We start from the raw sequence: 15,115 nt of genomic DNA on the forward strand, positions 1-15,115 counted from the left end.
TCTTCGAGTTAAATATAACTCGTCATGTACTCCCATCGGGAGGTCAAGATATTGTTTCACGTATCAACTCGAGAAAATGAAGAATTCCAGTCGTACAAAGGCACTCGACAATATATCCTTAGAGTGCGTCTGCCGCAGTAAAAGCTCTGAATGTCGTGACTCGAAAAAGAGTACATGAAGGTAAAACCCCGGGATCCGTCCTGCGTGGCGTGGCATCGCACACGAATGTGTTCTCCCACTTTATCCGCATCAACAGATGCGAAGAAAATCCAGACGGACACATTGGGTACTTGATAAAATGAAGCTGGAATTCGATTCACGATAAGTGCTTAAGTGGCGCGTGTCGAGTTCGAGTCCAGAGGCTTGAGCTTGAATTAGGTTTATGCGAGTTTGCCACGAGGGCAGTTAATGGGTACCTGATCTGTCAGATGAACCAGCCTCATTTACCATTATTCCTGTACAAAATAGACATTAAGTAAAAGATTCAACATGATTCGAAAGTTTTATTAAATAGACACGCGATTTTACTCGACTCTACGATGGAGATTTTACTCGTCTATGATTCAAGCAAAATCTCAGGGGCTACTAACATAGGTATGCCTAACAGGCATGCCGAATAAAGTACTCTGGTTCTATAAGAAAGCATGAAGCCCATGGACCCGAAACTTTGGAGGCCTAGGAGGTTAAAGATCCGCGGGTTAGGAAGGAAGAGTTGTAATAGGAAAATTTTAGCAATATAGGAAAGGTCCAATATGGCTCAAGGAGTTTGTAACTTGTACGACACGAAAATCCTCGGCTTCGCCTCCTATATAAAGGAGAAGCCGGGGGAGGAAGAATGATCGAAATCATTGTAACCCGAACCACCATAATCTTGAGTTGAGCACCTTTGTTCGGCTGAACCTTCGAGATCTACTTGCCCTCTACTTCTTACGAAATCCTAAGTCTACAATCTGTAGGCATTGACGAGTTAATCCCTCGTCAATGCTTAATAGTTTTTGTTCGAAAGAGCAACGAAAATAATGAGGTAGTGAGATATAAGGAAGACTAGTAGCACAAGGGTTTACACATAATCTTGGCAATGATTCCGATGAAACATATTATTTTGTGATGAGTGGAATCATGTTTCGATAGTTGGTATCGTTGGCAGCGCAAATGAAATTTATATCCAATTGATGGATGTGGTAACTGCACATTTATGTGGATCACTGGATATGGATATCTACATGAAAGTCCCCAAGGGAATGAAGATTCCAGAACAAAAGGATGATCACACAATGTATTGTGTGAACTTACAAGAGTCATTATACGACTTGAAACGGTCGGGTGGAATGTGGTAGAACAGACTAAGTGATTTCCTTTTGCACAAAGAATACTTGAACAACAATGATTTTCCATGTGTGTTCGTTAAGAAATCTACTGATGGATTTTGTATAATTTTTGTGTATGTGGATGATTTGAATATCATTGGTACTACACAAGAGATACATGAGGTTAGTAATCATCCAAAGGTGAAATTTGAGATGAAAGATTTAGGTAGAACCAAGTTTTGTCTCGGTTTGCAACTTGAATATATTTCTTCTAAAATATTGGTTTATCACTCTACTTATATCTAAAATATATTGGAGAAATTCAATATGGATAAAGCATACCCGTCCCAAACACCTATGGTTATTAGGTCTCTTGATAAATACAAAGACCCTTTTAGATCTAAGGATGACGATGAGTAGATATTGGGACCAGAGTTCCCATATCTTTGTGGAATTGATGCACCTAATGTATCTAGCAAACATCACGAGACTTGATATATCGTTTGTAGTTAATATATTGGCTACATACAACGCATCACTAATGAAAAGGCATTGGGTTGGTGTGAAGAATATTCTAAGATATCTTGAGAGCACAAAAGATCTTGCTTTGTTCTATTAGAAAAACCAAGGGAGAACCCTGGTGGGCTATTGCAATGTTGGATACTTATTAGATTCCCACAATGCCAGATCGCATACTGGTTTTGTCTTCTTACATGGAGGTTGGCCTTATCATGGAAGTTAACAAAGAAAATTTTGGTGGCTACATCCACGAATCATTCTAAGATAATTGCTTCGTACGAAGCATCACGGGAATGTGTATGACTTTGCAGAATGATGAATTTTGTTTAAGGTTTAAGTGGGATTGGTTCACTGGGATCACCCACCATTATCTATGAAGATAATGTTGCGTGTATTGTGCATATGCAAACATGTTATATTAAGATTAATATTACAAAGAATATTGCTCCTAAGATTTTTTATCCCCATGAGCTAAAAAAGGAAGGAAAATAAGGATTTTGCAAACTAAGTCACGTGATAACCTCGCTGATTTGTTTAGCAAGTTCTTTATTTCATAAAAATGTATATGGAATTGATACGAGGGGACTTTTTTAATTGCAAAGTCGGGGGGGGGGGGGGGGGGGAGGGAGAAATATCCCAGGTTATAATCTATTGAAGATTATCAGGTCTTAGGTATTGCACTCTTTCCTTTTTTTGATTTTTTCATTACGGTTTATCGTGTAAGGTTTTTAATGAGGCAATATCAGTGTAAACATGGATGACATTTTTCATTTCATCCTTATTTTCCCATGGTGTTTTTAGAAGGAGTTTTTTATGCCATATAGTACATTTCTCATGAATTTTCCCACTTGCAGGAACTGATTCCCAAGATGATCGGTTGTAAAGACAAGCAAGGATGGGGGGTTAGGATTTATTTTATTAGGGATAATTCTGTACTTGTAAAACTAAATGTGGTTGATCCTATAACAAAGGTCCCGGCAGTTGCCTCATGCCTGCTCCCACACGAACAGACGTGATCATTCTCCGCTCGCGTCCCTTGCCCATGTATGTAAACTGAGATCATTGATGGGACAAAAGCATCTCCACTCGTTTGAAAGCCCAGGCCGTTTTATGATGCTAAATAGGGTCATATGAGGCAATTTTAGGCGTGGAGGGGGCATCCCCCCCCCCCCCCCCCAGACGGTGATTTTTACATAGTTCAGCGAGTTTAGAAATGATTTTGACACGAATCATTTCGACACATAAATATATACAAAGCAAATAGTTCAACAAAGGAAGCTCATAATTTAACAAGTTTTGAAACACAAATTAGAACACATCAAATTAGGTGTTGCCTTTGTCCTCCATAGGTGCTCGATCCACCAGATCGTTTTGCAGCTGTTGATGCACATGTGGATCTAGGATCTCTTGACATATAGCAAGGAAAAAAGGCATCCCACGATGCTGGAACCTCTTGATCATGCTCTTCAAGAGGAACCTGTCTGAAATATTGTTTCGCCCCTCGCTCTCAAGCACTAGATCCGTCCGCTCACTCTCAATGATCATGTTGTGCAACATCACACAAGCATTCATCACCTTCCACATCTGATCTTGCCGAGAAGAGGGCTTGAGATAGTCTTCAGAAGTGTTGACTAAGTTGGATAGATGTCATCTGCAAGGTAGTATCCCTTGTTGTAGTGGTTTCCATTGATCACATAGTCCACCGGGTGAGCATGACCCTCAGCAAGCTTGACGAAGATGAGCGAGCAGGATATTGATGTCGTTGTTAGATTGTGACATACCAAATAAGGGTCACCAAATCCAAAGATCATGCGTAGCCAGGGCCTCAAGTATCACACACCAACTTGAAGTAGGTGCCGAAGTTTCGGATGGCATAAACAATCTTGAGGAAGAGCTTTCACCCTTCCTAAAACGGCACTTCTGGTGCAACGAATCCTTTATAAAGTAGTCGGCATACAACATGTAGTAACTCTCCATCCGCTGCCTTGGCTTGCATCTCTAGCGTCTTGGCGCCGAACCTCCGCGCCGTGTCTTAGCATTCCCCGCGTACATGCCGGCCAGGCAGGCAAGGATCATCATGTGCTATTCATCATCGGCGGTTACGACGGTTTCCTCTTCCATCAGCTCGGTGGACATCTGCTCATCTCCGTCATTGGTGAAGTCCATGGTCGAGCAAACAAAACGCGGAGCACCTAGCGGGCGTGGTGGGCACGCAGTTGACCGCGGAGCTGCCCGCGATGACGAACCACCGAGAAAATATGATCAGTAGGGAGGATGAAGGTTGGTGCGGCAGTGAATGGCCTTTTTAGCGACATGGGCGCGGCGGATGGGATAGGGCGGTGCCGGTGGCAACATGGCGGCGAGGGGGGGGGGGGAGAGGGGCTGTGTCGCACGAGGGCAAATCTTGGTGGGGAATACATGGTGTCTCGCTCTGGCACACTCCCCTTTTCGCTTCATCCGGTGTCCCCAATCACCCCCCAACGCCTTGTGGTTCGGCCTGGCTTCGCCGGCGCCAACATCCTGGCCTTGGGCAGAAACAATCCGGCGGAAGACTGGGAAAAAATGTTTCATTTGGCGGAATAGAAGAACTCCTGGTGACGAGTGGAGATGCTCTATGACAGTGTTGGATTCATTCTCCACTTGATTGATCACAGATGTAGGTCGAGCGGTGTTGTCGATTACAATTGGTTTGCTGTGCATGGTGGATTACAAGCGAAAGCAAAGACGAAATTCAAACAGGAAGTCGTGGTGATGATGAAGTTCAACGGCGACGAGGCAAGGTTCGGACCGATCGACGCTCTTCAGACGTACTCCTGGTGGCCGACCGGCTGGTAGGAGGCGATGAACACGTCGCCGTAGACAAGCCCGGCGAGGCCGCCCCCGATGAGTGGCCCGACCCAGTACACCCAGTGGCCAGAGAAGTCGCCGGCTACGGCGGCGGGGCCGAAGGAGCGTGCCGGGTTCATGGAGCCGCCGCTGAATGGTCCCGCGGCCAGGATGTTGGCGCCGACGATGAAGCCAATGGCAATAGGCGCTATGGTGCCGAGGGAGCCCTTTTTGGGGTCGGCCGCCGTGGCGTACACCGTGTACACGAGCGCGAAGGTGATCACGATCTCCATCACCACGCCCTCGATCTCGCTGATCCCGCCGACGGCGTGTGTCGGGATAGGCTGCAGAAGGAAAAGCAGGGAGTACATTTTACAGTGTGGTACTGCTTCAGAGTTCAGAGTAACATGGCAAGAGTTCTTTGCACGAGCTTAAAAAGATAGCTTATGCCAACCTCGCCGTGAGTGACAAACTGCAGGAGCAGGCATGCCACGGAGGCGCCGAGCAGCTGGGCGACCCAGTAGAAGAGCCCGGTGAGGATGGTGATGTGGCCGCCGACCGCGAGGCCGAACGTGACGGCGGGGTTCAGGTGGCCGCCGGAGATGTTGGCGGCCATGGCCACACCGACGAAGAGGGCGAACGCATGGGCGATCGCGATCGCCACCAGGCCAGCAGGGTCCAGCGCGCCACCGTCCGTCAGTTTCCCTGTTTACACAAGACAAGTTTTCAGTTATCAATGGAGCCAATAAGCCGGAACAGATTTCCCGGGCAGATATTTGGAACAGCTAGCAGGAGGAGCTCACCGTACGAAATGGCGGACCCGACGCCGGCGAACACGAAGAGGAGGGTGGCGATGAACTCGGCGATATAGGATCTGATGGACGTGGCGCTGAACGAGTCGCCGAAGCTTCCAGTTGCAAGCTTCACCATCTTTTAATCGCTTTTCTCTCTCTCTGTATGAATGGAAAAGTGCCTTCAGGCTAAGAGTTAAAAGTCTGACTGCTTACTGATGCTGGGGGTTCCTTCTAATTAGCCTCCATTTATACAAGTGAGATGGCTCTAATGGCCCGATGCCCTGCCAAGAAAATGCATTACAATATCATGGGCGGTGCTAAATGATCACCACAATGTTCATGAGATAAGCATTAATTGTATTTTGTGGTTGATTTTGGCCGACCAACAACCCTGGTTTGCTGAACTTTGTGTTTGTTGCAATTGTTTAGACAGCAGCCGCGTTATGATACACCACAAGACAACGAGGAGAAAAAAGCCCATGCTTAAACAAATCTTTGGCGGTGCATTCGAACGGCCGAACTGTTGTATATATGCTCCCTTTACTTCTCGTTTTGCACCTATTGAAATTAGGTGTGTTCATTCAATCTTATGAATGTTAGTTCAGGATTATCATTTTCCCTGATGTCATGATTCCTAAACAACACTATCCTACTATATGGGAATTGATTGGTTGGATCATTGTTATTGAAGTACTGCATCATAAATATATTACAACCAGGAGCTATAGTTCTCCAGTTCCCTGCAATGCAAGAGTACATCGGCAAGTCACAATAGATACTGTATTATGCAGTAATCCATCATTATTCATACATGTAAATAATGTAATAAAAGTAACATAGAGCAATTTAGAGAGGTTGGGTGGCAGTGATCCAATGAATATCGATACTCCATTTGGAGCAGGTGAAGCATACAAAATTAAACTAAATAAGCTTGTCACTGGTAGAGCAATTAAAATTGCAAATTGAGCAATATTATACAATACTAGTGTGCTGCAATGAGTGGAGATGACTTCATTAGATGGTGAGACCAAAAAAGCCTATCGTCTTTATGCTGCAACCCATGGTGAATTTTTGCGAAAAAATCTTTCCCTTCTGGTTGCACAACTCGGTAATTTTTGCAGCTTTTTCTGGGATTTCACTTCAACATTTTGTACAGCTAACTGTTTTTAGATGTTGTTCAGCTAACTTCAGTAAGGCTAAGGTTAACTGGGATTAACACTGAAGGGCTTCCCTAAAATTGCATCATAACCAATGCAATTTCAACCTTCTGTGAGAAGTGGAATAATTTTCTGTCCTTCATACTAATCAATAATATAAATACTCCCTCCGTTCTTTTTTAATTGACTCAAATTTAGTACAAATTTGTACTAAATCCGAGTCAATTAAAAGAGAACGGAGGGAGTATTTTTTACCGAAGTGGTTAACATCTATGCAATTATTTCGCATCTTAATAATTTAAACTCATATTTCTTATCGACGTGGTTAACACACCGATGCATATGGTCCGACTAGCTCAGCGTCACAGGGGCATAAATGTCAAAAATCAGGGACATCTCTACATTGTACAAGGCGCGTTGTGATGTTTCGGCGATGTTCTAAAAATGATCTAACACCTTGTTTGGATACCAAGAATTGAATTTGATTCACTCAAATGGATTTAAATAAATTCTGGTAGGGTTTGCATTAAATTTTTGTCATAAAATATTTCAAGTTTAGTATTTATGTTTCAATGTCACATGGAAATGGAAGTGTGCTCATTCTATGAAATGAACCTCGTATCGACACCCAAAAAAAACTGCTCGCAATCAACCAAAATTTGATAACCATTGTCCATAATGAGAGCCTCAAATGCTATCTATATGTTTTCTAGGTGTCATTCAACATAGGAAATCTTGATATATAGGAAATCTTGAATTTTGGACTTAATGCTGTCTGTCTCACATTTGATAATAGTGGAAGAATTTCGCACGTTAAGTCCAAAATTCAGATTGAGGTTCACTTGCACAATCCTGAAACCTGATTAGACGCTTGCGACTTAGAAATAGTTATTTTTTGGTTATTTCAGAAATAGCGAAACTGTTGGAGTACACCTTCAGCTTCCAGATATTATGCCTAACTTTAAGTCAGGTAGCTCGATTTCTTGCAGCAAGCAGCATGGCATCCGAGCCTTCCGGCATCAGCCTAGCAAAGGCAAGGTATCATGGGATGGCCTACTTGGTGCTATTTGAACTCTGCTAATCGATCGATCCCACATAAGCCGAACACAAGGAAGATATTGTTAGAGACCGTTTAATCACTCGCATACAGATTTCACCGAAAAACTCTTGTAATAGTGATGTCTTCTGTTTCTCTCCTCCAGCGCCTCGTGAGATGGCGCCCGTGGGTGTCGAGAGATGATCCGAAGCAAGCCGTCAAAGTTCTTGTCACGGGAGCCGCAGGTAAACACCCCAAGTTCAGAAGCTCATACTGTCATACACTGAATCAGGCAATAACCTCTTACTGATCAGAAGGAAAAGAGCTCACACAAGTGCGTGCATTGTTGCCTCGCAGGGCAGATTGGGTATGCCATCGTCGCCATGATCGCGAGGGGCCAGATGCTAGGACCGGACCAGCCGGTGGTCCTCCACATGCTCGACCTCCCGCGCGCCGCCGACGCCCTCAACGGCGTCAGGATGGAGCTGATCGACGCTGCGCTGCCTCTGCTCAGAGGTATACCTGCACTGCACTGCATCCATTTTTTGTTTTCAGCTTCCTAGCTTAGCCAGGTTCCAAGGCGTTGTAGGCTGTAGCTACGCGTGTTACAGAAGAAGTATTTTGTCACAGGAGTTGTGGCGACGAGCGATGAGGCCGAAGCCTTCAAGGGCGTCAACGTGGCCATCTTGATCGGCGGATGGCCGAGGAAAGAAGGGATGAAGAGGAAAGACCTGATCGCCAAGAACGTCCCCATCTACAAGTCCCAGGCCTCTGCTCTGCAGCAGCACGCCGCGCCCAACTGCAAGGTGTGACGCACCGGCACGGTACAATTAGAGAGTGCTAAGAATCGCCAAGTATTCCAACGAACTTTTAACCGGAGCTGATCCCTTTGCAGGTTCTAGTAGTGGCTAACCCTGCGAACACCAATGCGCTGGTCCTCAAGGAGTTCGCCACCTCGATCCCCGCCAAGAACATCACCTGCCTCACGCGGCTCGACCACAACCGCGCCCTGGGCCAGGTTGCCGAGAAGCTGAACGTGCCCGTCGGCGACGTCAAGAACGCCATCATATGGGGGAACCACTCCTCGACCCAGTTCCCCGACGCCAGCCACGCCACCGTCAGGACTGAGCTCGGCGAGAGACCGGTGAAGGAGCTCGTCGCCGACGAGAAATGGTAGCTGGCCGTGTCTTATCCCTATCACGTCGCCTTCCTTGGCACGGTGGTCTTACAGATTAAGCTGAACCAACTGCCGTCTTTCTTGTGTGTACATGGCCAAAGGCTGAGGGAGGAGTTCGTCAGCACCGTCCAGCAACGCGGCGCGGCGGTGATCAAGGCGCGTAAGCTGTCGAGCTCGCTGTCCGCCGCCAGCGCTGCCTGCGACCACATCAGAGACTGGATCCTTGGCACCCCAAAGGTACAACCCCATAGGATGCCATGACTATCTCTTGTACTATCACTATGAACTTGCAACTACGCCAACAGTGTTTTGCACCGTCTTAGGGTACTTGGGTCTCCATGGGCGTATGCTCCGACGGAAGCTACGGCATCCCCGAGGGTACCTTCTTTTCGTTCCCGGTGACTTGCGACAAGGGGGAGTGGTCAATCGTGCAGGGTGAGCGTTTTCAAGTTGATAGCAGAGATCGTTTGCATTGCATCGCAGCGTTATGCTTCTCCTCAAACAATTTGTGTATTTGTTTCAGGTCTTCAGATTGACGACTTTGCACGCTCCAAGATGGAGGCCTCGGCAAGCGAGCTCAAGGAAGAGAAGGCCGTAGCCATAAATATCCTCTGATCTAATGTAAACCAATTGTTTCAGTAAATAAACCAGCCCTGGTCATGAATACACGACAGAACTACAATGGCTGAAGCGGAGCTTCAGTTCACGTTCAGTTTGGCCTTGTTGTATTAACAGAAATTAAAGAGAAGTTTCACTCATGGATCCATGATCACATGAAAAGAGGAAGAAAGTGCGCGCAGAGAAGGTTGAATGTGCTCGGTAACTATCAAGAACACATCATCGTTAGTAGCATCTTCCTAAAAGAGCAAACTATTCTTACGAGAAAGAAAACGTAACAAATTACACGTACTCACAGGTGCAAAAGTCTTGCATCGGACATTGTTAACAGCACACTATCTAATGGGTCATTCATGTTATCGTGTATAGATCACAATTACAGGTCATGTGTCTTGAGTTAGTGACACCTTACCGTGGTAGTTTCTTTGATTTAATTAAACTAGGGAATCAAACTGGAGCTGTGAGTCTGAATTGTTTGTAGCACAGTGAACCACCAGGATAGCACGAGCTGGCGTAATGAGTTCTCTTTGCCGCCAGCATCTGTTTCATTTGGTCCAAATATAATTTTGAACTTAGCAAATATGTACTTTCCCAATGCATCAACGCCAGGCTCAATGAATCTCCCAGAATTCTCGTTTTCTACCTCACTTGGGCTGCCAACTTATCAGTTTGTACCGTTACTGATCTGTTCGCTGGTACTCTTTGACAGATACAAGATGATGGCATTTCATGGAAATCATCTCGTCCATGTCTGGCATCATCGGGTTCCCCCATAAGGCCCCTCTGGATTTTCTTTACCTTCCGTGAAAATATATCCCAACCCATTTGATTCCGTGCCTGAAATAATACATTGAGCTTTTTCGTGTTTGGGCGAATAGTTCTCTTGTGGCCCATGTATCGCCTGAAGATTAGACACGACGTAAAGACCATTAGCATATAAAATATATAATCAAATGAGTATAACTAAACTACCAGCAACATACACAACTATGCAAACCATACAAAGAGACTTGTAGCATTAGGGATAAGATAGAGTGTGGACCCAACCTCAACACTTGTTTGCACTGTGTTACAATATACTCCCTCCTTCCAAAAAGATAAAGCATATATATTTTTTCCTAAGACAACCATTTTAAATTTTGACCAAGTTTATAGAAAAGATATTGATATCTACAATACCAAATCAATATTTAATTGGTACTATAAATATCGATATTTATTTCTGAAAGCTTGGTCAAACTTAAATAAGTTTGAGTTGGGACAAAACTTATATGGTTTATCTTCTGGGAAGGAGTAATCTACAAAGGCATTTTCTAGAATACACGGAGCTATCCACAAAAAAGACGGGTGTATTACCTGCGGCCAGCTAATACCTTGGCCATGTTTCCGTTATTATTTGTAACAAAAACATCACTCTCATCACAGACAATGAAGTCAACTGCAGCCAATCGTGAAGAAAAAGGAAGGAATGGTTTCAAATCATCCCCAACAAGCATCTCCTTGGTGTAGAAGTTTGGAAAGAGTTCCCGCAGAGGTCGGAGAGTTTCTTCTCCGCCATATATTTCTCCAGAAGCAACATACAGGTAAGTTTCATTGCCAAAACCAAGAGCTCGCAGCAGTAAACCAATTTCATGTGGAGTTAATGGACATTTTCCCCTAGTGCGCTCATCCTCAGCACTCAGGTCCTGCTAGGAATGAATGTAAAATCATTTCACAATTCAAAACTTACTCTAAATGAAACCAACTGACCAACATCCAATCACCGGAAACATCACCATTAAAAGCATTAAGTTATCTCACATAGCATGTTCTTTTAAGGAAATCCTACTCAACATACACTTGTAGGTACAAAGACGAAATGCAAAACCCAGCAAATATCCAATCATAGTTATGGACCCATCTGTTGAGAACAATACGATAGGGAAGTCTCACCAAGTTTCAGAGTTCTTACAGGTAATGTATCCCATCGTTTCCTGATTTCAGCGAGTTCCTTTCTTTCTTTTTCACCACCACCGTAGTAGCAGCCAGAAAATGCAAGCATGTCAGGTTCAAACCTAAGGTATAAACAAAAGATTATCTTTATTAAATATGAGTACTTTCAGGGAAAATGTTCATAAATTCCATTTAGGGAGGAGTATACCTCAAGTGAATGGCGACATATCGTGAGCTCATGGTTCTCAGCCTCCGCACCAACTTTCTACCCAGACTTTGTATGGATCGTGTAAATCTTAACGCATGAAAGTTTACTCGACACCGTAACTTCTGCAATTCTTCATCAAGCTCACCGGTGAGCCGATAATCAAACTTAGTTAGTTGCAAAGCCTGCAAAAATTTCATCTTCAAGTTAATAGGCATGTGTAGTTACATTTATATATTCATCAGTACAAATAACTAATGTTTTATATATGTTGCCAATTAATAAAGCTATTAATACACCTCTTAATAGAAGGGAAATCAGGATGTGTTCTCTTAACAAATAAATGAACTACCAAGTTTACCATGCGACAGGTAAGCAAGTGGATAATCAAATGTTCACATTATCACCATGTAACTGTCTATACTCAACCAGATGAATAAGATGGTTATCTTGAAATTAAACGAACTAATAAGTACTCCCTCCGTTTCAAATTAATTGACTCAGATTTTGCTTTGATACAAGCCAAAGCTGAGTCAATTAATTTGGAATGGAGGTAGTAGGAAGGCTGAGAACCAAAATATCTTCTGTGTTTATGTAATGGCATGCTTTACAATGAAAGAAGTCATAAATAGCAGGAAGTATTTGATAAACAGGAAGCAATATGCAACAAGTTCCAAACCAATGCACTTGCTTGGTTTACTTACTCGCCTTCGCATCAGAATAGGCAAAACTTCATCAATGTAAAACTCAGGCATGGACTTTCTAGGTGCACGCATAGTCCATGGGAGTTTATCCATTGATGTCATCACTTCATAAGGGATCCTTTTAACAACAGTTACATCCTTTGACAGGTATGAAATGAACCAGTCCGCATCAAAAATGTCGGAGAAGTCACTGCATATAGCACACACAGTATGAGGACAAGTCTCTGCCAGTTACAATCAACTATAACAATCCCATGTGAATTCAAATTTTTAGGTCACCTGTCATCCTTCCAGAATGAGTGGTGGTCTAACTCAGGTACAACAAGTGTGGCATTCAAAATCCGGGCAACAACAACAGCATCTATTATCTGGAAACTGAAGATTCATAATGGTAATACAATGGATAATAAAAACAAATCAATTACAAGTTGAAAGAAAATTATACCCCTATGCGCTGTTGGTTTAGGCCCCCGCTAGTTCCAATGAGCAAGTAACCGGTAGAACTGTTCTCCGGCACGGCAGCTGAAAGACGAACACAGATAAAACCTGAAACATTGTATCTTTAATCGGTCTTCACGTTACTGACTGAGTAGACTAACCTCTTAACTCTGGGCTCCTCCCACTGCATCCGTAGTACAAGTTGGAATACCTTGATTTCCAAATATCAATGGGTCCATTATTTCTAACCTGCACATATTCGGGAGGGAGCAAAATCAATTGAGAAACCTACAAAACGAACTTCTCACTCGAATTCCTTCAATTAGTTCCTAGTAGGTTACAATGCGACAGGTATAGGCGTGTACTCATTCCGTATTTCACTGATAAAACTCGAATTCTTTCTAGGGTAACTACACTCAACAATCTCAACAAAATTCTGTCGAATTATACAGTAAAAGGGTCCAAGCGGTCGCCAATTACCTGATTGGACCGCCACCGGCTCCGGATCCGCGACCAGTCGGCGTCGGTGACGATGTGCCCGGTGAAGAGCGATACGAAGCCTAGAACGAATAGAGCCGTGCCGAGGAATAATGGTGAAGGCGGCGCCCTCCTCGCCGCCTTCGGCGAGGCGGAGCCCACACCGGAGTGTGGCTTCGCCGGATCAGGCTTCCTCCCCATGCCGCGCCCTTATCTGGTCGTACCCCACGGGAAGCAGACCCGAGTGTGCAGAACCTGCAGCCTCGGCGGCGCCGAGAACGCCGGAGTGGAGCTGCTGCACTAGATCGTGGAGGCGCGTGAGCTCGCGAAGGGGGCTTCCATGGCGAGTGGAGGAAGCAGTTGTGTGAACGCGGAGTGGGGCGTGGGGCTGTGCCGGGGCCCACATGCCATAGATACGTAAAGGCAGAAAGAAGGAAAACTCATAGAACTGGGCTGAATCTTCTTCTTTTTCTGCCATAGCGGATGTGTTGTGGTATGTTGGCCCATCTCGATTTGTGGGCTTGCTTGTGTATTTTTTTTTTGTCTGTTCACTCCTATTATGCCTAGCTAGATTAAAAATGGGCCACATGTTCTCTCTCATATTCTGCTCTCGACACATTTTTTTTTTAGGGTAAAACACAATATATTAAGCAAGCAAGTCGCCTCATTAAAAACCTTCCAGTCCCCTTCGATACCCTGGTAAGGAAAAGATTGCGTCAGAAACTTGCTGCCCGAGTTCAAATCATAGTTACATCAGAGATTACATCCTGAAGCACATGGTCTGGTGGATCACCATCCCAAACTATAACCTGATTTGTATCAAAACTATATCTAGCTAAATTGTGAGCTACCCTATTTGAATCTCTTGGACAATAATTGAAGGAAATTCCACCCATCCTCTGAGCAATCTGAAAACAGTCCAGAAGGATCGCCGTGTATGGAGTCCAAATTTCAATATCCCCATTGCAAGCATTCACCACTTCTAGATTGTCAGATTCTACGATTGTTGGAGAGCATTGAATATTCTCTAAAAGCTCTAGACCTCTTTTTAAAGATGTAGCCTTAGCTGTCGAAGAGTCCACAATGTTAGCAAATGGCCATGCACCTCCTGCAATTGCTTCCCCTCTTGAGTTTCTTATTACAGCTGCTGCTGCCCCTATTCCCGATTGGAAGAAACTTGCATCAACGTTCAGTTTATAGGTTTTTGGAGGTGGTTTAGTCCATCCATTTATCTTGGGAACTCTAATATGTGTCGCTGCTCCATAATTTGTTGTGATCGCATGTATCGAGAATGTTGAAGTTTTTGCATTGGCAATACTCTCGCCTTTCACCGCTTCGCGACGTTGCCACCATATGTACCAACCAGCAACCAATATAGTTTGCCAGAGCGATCAACTTGACACAAATCCTTAATGTAATTCCATAGACCAAGATCTCTCCACACTTCCTTTGCTCTCAGATAGGTGAAAAGTAAATGTTTGATATCTTCACAGCCTTGTTTCCATATGGGACATTGTGCAGCAACATTTATATGTCTATTAGCTAAGACTCCCATGCCCGGTACTAGGCCGTGTAGCTCCTTCCAGCCGAAATTTTTTACCTTCAAGGGAACACTCAATTTCCAAAGTTCTTCCCATACCGGATTTACTTGTACTAGTCCTTGTCCATCCGCTCTTCTTGATCTTATGCCAAATTGGTGTTCCCATTCTGTGTGATAAGCCGGTCTGACTGTAAGGGTGAAACTTTTTGATTTATGCCATGCTATGAAGTCATCCTCTAAGTTTCGGCTTATGGAATTTTCAGAATCTGTTGTACATCATATGGATTAAAGTTTGAATTTATCAAGTCTTCATCCCATGCACCAGTATAAGGATCTATTAGCTCATCTACTGTTCTCAACAGGCAATGTCCTCTATCTGTTTGAA

The 15,115-nt window shown here is 44.2% G+C and overlaps 3 protein-coding genes across 4 annotated transcripts; 1 reads left to right on the forward strand and 2 right to left on the reverse strand.

The window, feature by feature from the left end:
- Nucleotides 1-4,434: 4,434 nt before the first annotated feature.
- LOC127335845 (probable aquaporin TIP2-1) lies at nucleotides 4,435-5,676 on the reverse strand. The gene is made up of 3 exons (XM_051362582.2): nucleotides 5,456-5,676; nucleotides 5,107-5,357; nucleotides 4,435-4,996 (listed from the first exon to the last, which is right to left on the reverse strand). The coding sequence occupies exons 1-3, from the start codon at nucleotides 5,580-5,582 to the stop codon at nucleotides 4,628-4,630; spliced, it is 747 nt and encodes a 248-aa protein (XP_051218542.1). The 5' UTR covers nucleotides 5,583-5,676; the 3' UTR covers nucleotides 4,435-4,627.
- A 2,013-nt stretch (nucleotides 5,677-7,689) lies between these two features.
- On the forward strand, nucleotides 7,690-9,582 carry LOC127335844 (malate dehydrogenase-like). The gene is made up of 7 exons (XM_051362581.2): nucleotides 7,690-7,884; nucleotides 7,997-8,155; nucleotides 8,270-8,445; nucleotides 8,535-8,812; nucleotides 8,918-9,053; nucleotides 9,140-9,251; nucleotides 9,340-9,582. The coding sequence occupies exons 1-7, from the start codon at nucleotides 7,782-7,784 to the stop codon at nucleotides 9,429-9,431; spliced, it is 1,056 nt and encodes a 351-aa protein (XP_051218541.1). The 5' UTR covers nucleotides 7,690-7,781; the 3' UTR covers nucleotides 9,432-9,582.
- Nucleotides 9,583-9,730: 148 nt separating this feature from the next.
- LOC127335843 (O-fucosyltransferase 29) lies at nucleotides 9,731-13,577 on the reverse strand. 2 transcript variants are annotated; one of them, XM_051362580.2, is made up of 9 exons: nucleotides 13,194-13,577; nucleotides 12,875-12,962; nucleotides 12,721-12,797; nucleotides 12,555-12,643; nucleotides 12,276-12,465; nucleotides 11,575-11,756; nucleotides 11,386-11,488; nucleotides 10,791-11,119; nucleotides 9,731-10,335 (listed from the first exon to the last, which is right to left on the reverse strand). In XM_051362580.2, exons 1-9 carry the CDS (start codon nucleotides 13,389-13,391, stop codon nucleotides 10,074-10,076), a joined length of 1,518 nt encoding a protein of 505 aa, XP_051218540.1. In that variant the 5' UTR covers nucleotides 13,392-13,577; the 3' UTR covers nucleotides 9,731-10,073. The 2 variants fall into 2 exon arrangements, with proteins under 2 accessions (XP_051218540.1, XP_051218539.1); XM_051362579.2 differs by having other exon boundaries at nucleotides 10,791-11,122.
- Between the last annotated feature and the right edge of the window lie 1,538 nt (nucleotides 13,578-15,115).

Source organism: Lolium perenne, chromosome 2 (genome assembly GCF_019359855.2).
Source record: "Lolium perenne isolate Kyuss_39 chromosome 2, Kyuss_2.0, whole genome shotgun sequence".
Lineage (NCBI taxonomy): Eukaryota > Viridiplantae > Streptophyta > Magnoliopsida > Poales > Poaceae > Lolium > Lolium perenne.

Excerpts from the sequence above, each read along its gene's own strand:
- LOC127335845 (XM_051362582.2), bottom strand. The coding sequence starts at position 5,582 with ATGGTGAAGCTTGCAACTGGAAGCTTCGGCGACTCGTTCAGCGCCACG. Across the intron at positions 5,358-5,455 it reads CGGGTCCGCCATTTCGTACG|GGAAACTGACGGACGGTGGC; the intron begins GTGAGCTCCTCC and ends TTGTGTAAACAG. Across the intron at positions 4,997-5,106 it reads AGTTTGTCACTCACGGCGAG|CCTATCCCGACACACGCCGT; the intron begins GTTGGCATAAGC and ends TTCCTTCTGCAG.
- LOC127335844 (XM_051362581.2), top strand. The coding sequence starts at position 7,782 with ATGTCTTCTGTTTCTCTCCTCCAGCGCCTCGTGAGATGGCGCCCGTGG. Across the intron at positions 9,054-9,139 it reads GGATCCTTGGCACCCCAAAG|GGTACTTGGGTCTCCATGGG; the intron begins GTACAACCCCAT and ends GCACCGTCTTAG. Across the intron at positions 9,252-9,339 it reads GGAGTGGTCAATCGTGCAGG|GTCTTCAGATTGACGACTTT; the intron begins GTGAGCGTTTTC and ends TATTTGTTTCAG.
- LOC127335843 (XM_051362579.2), bottom strand. The coding sequence starts at position 13,391 with ATGGGGAGGAAGCCTGATCCGGCGAAGCCACACTCCGGTGTGGGCTCC. Across the intron at positions 12,644-12,720 it reads TAAACCAACAGCGCATAGGG|ATAATAGATGCTGTTGTTGT; the intron begins GTATAATTTTCT and ends TTCAGTTTCCAG. Across the intron at positions 11,489-11,574 it reads TATGTCGCCATTCACTTGAG|GTTTGAACCTGACATGCTTG; the intron begins GTATACTCCTCC and ends TTTATACCTTAG.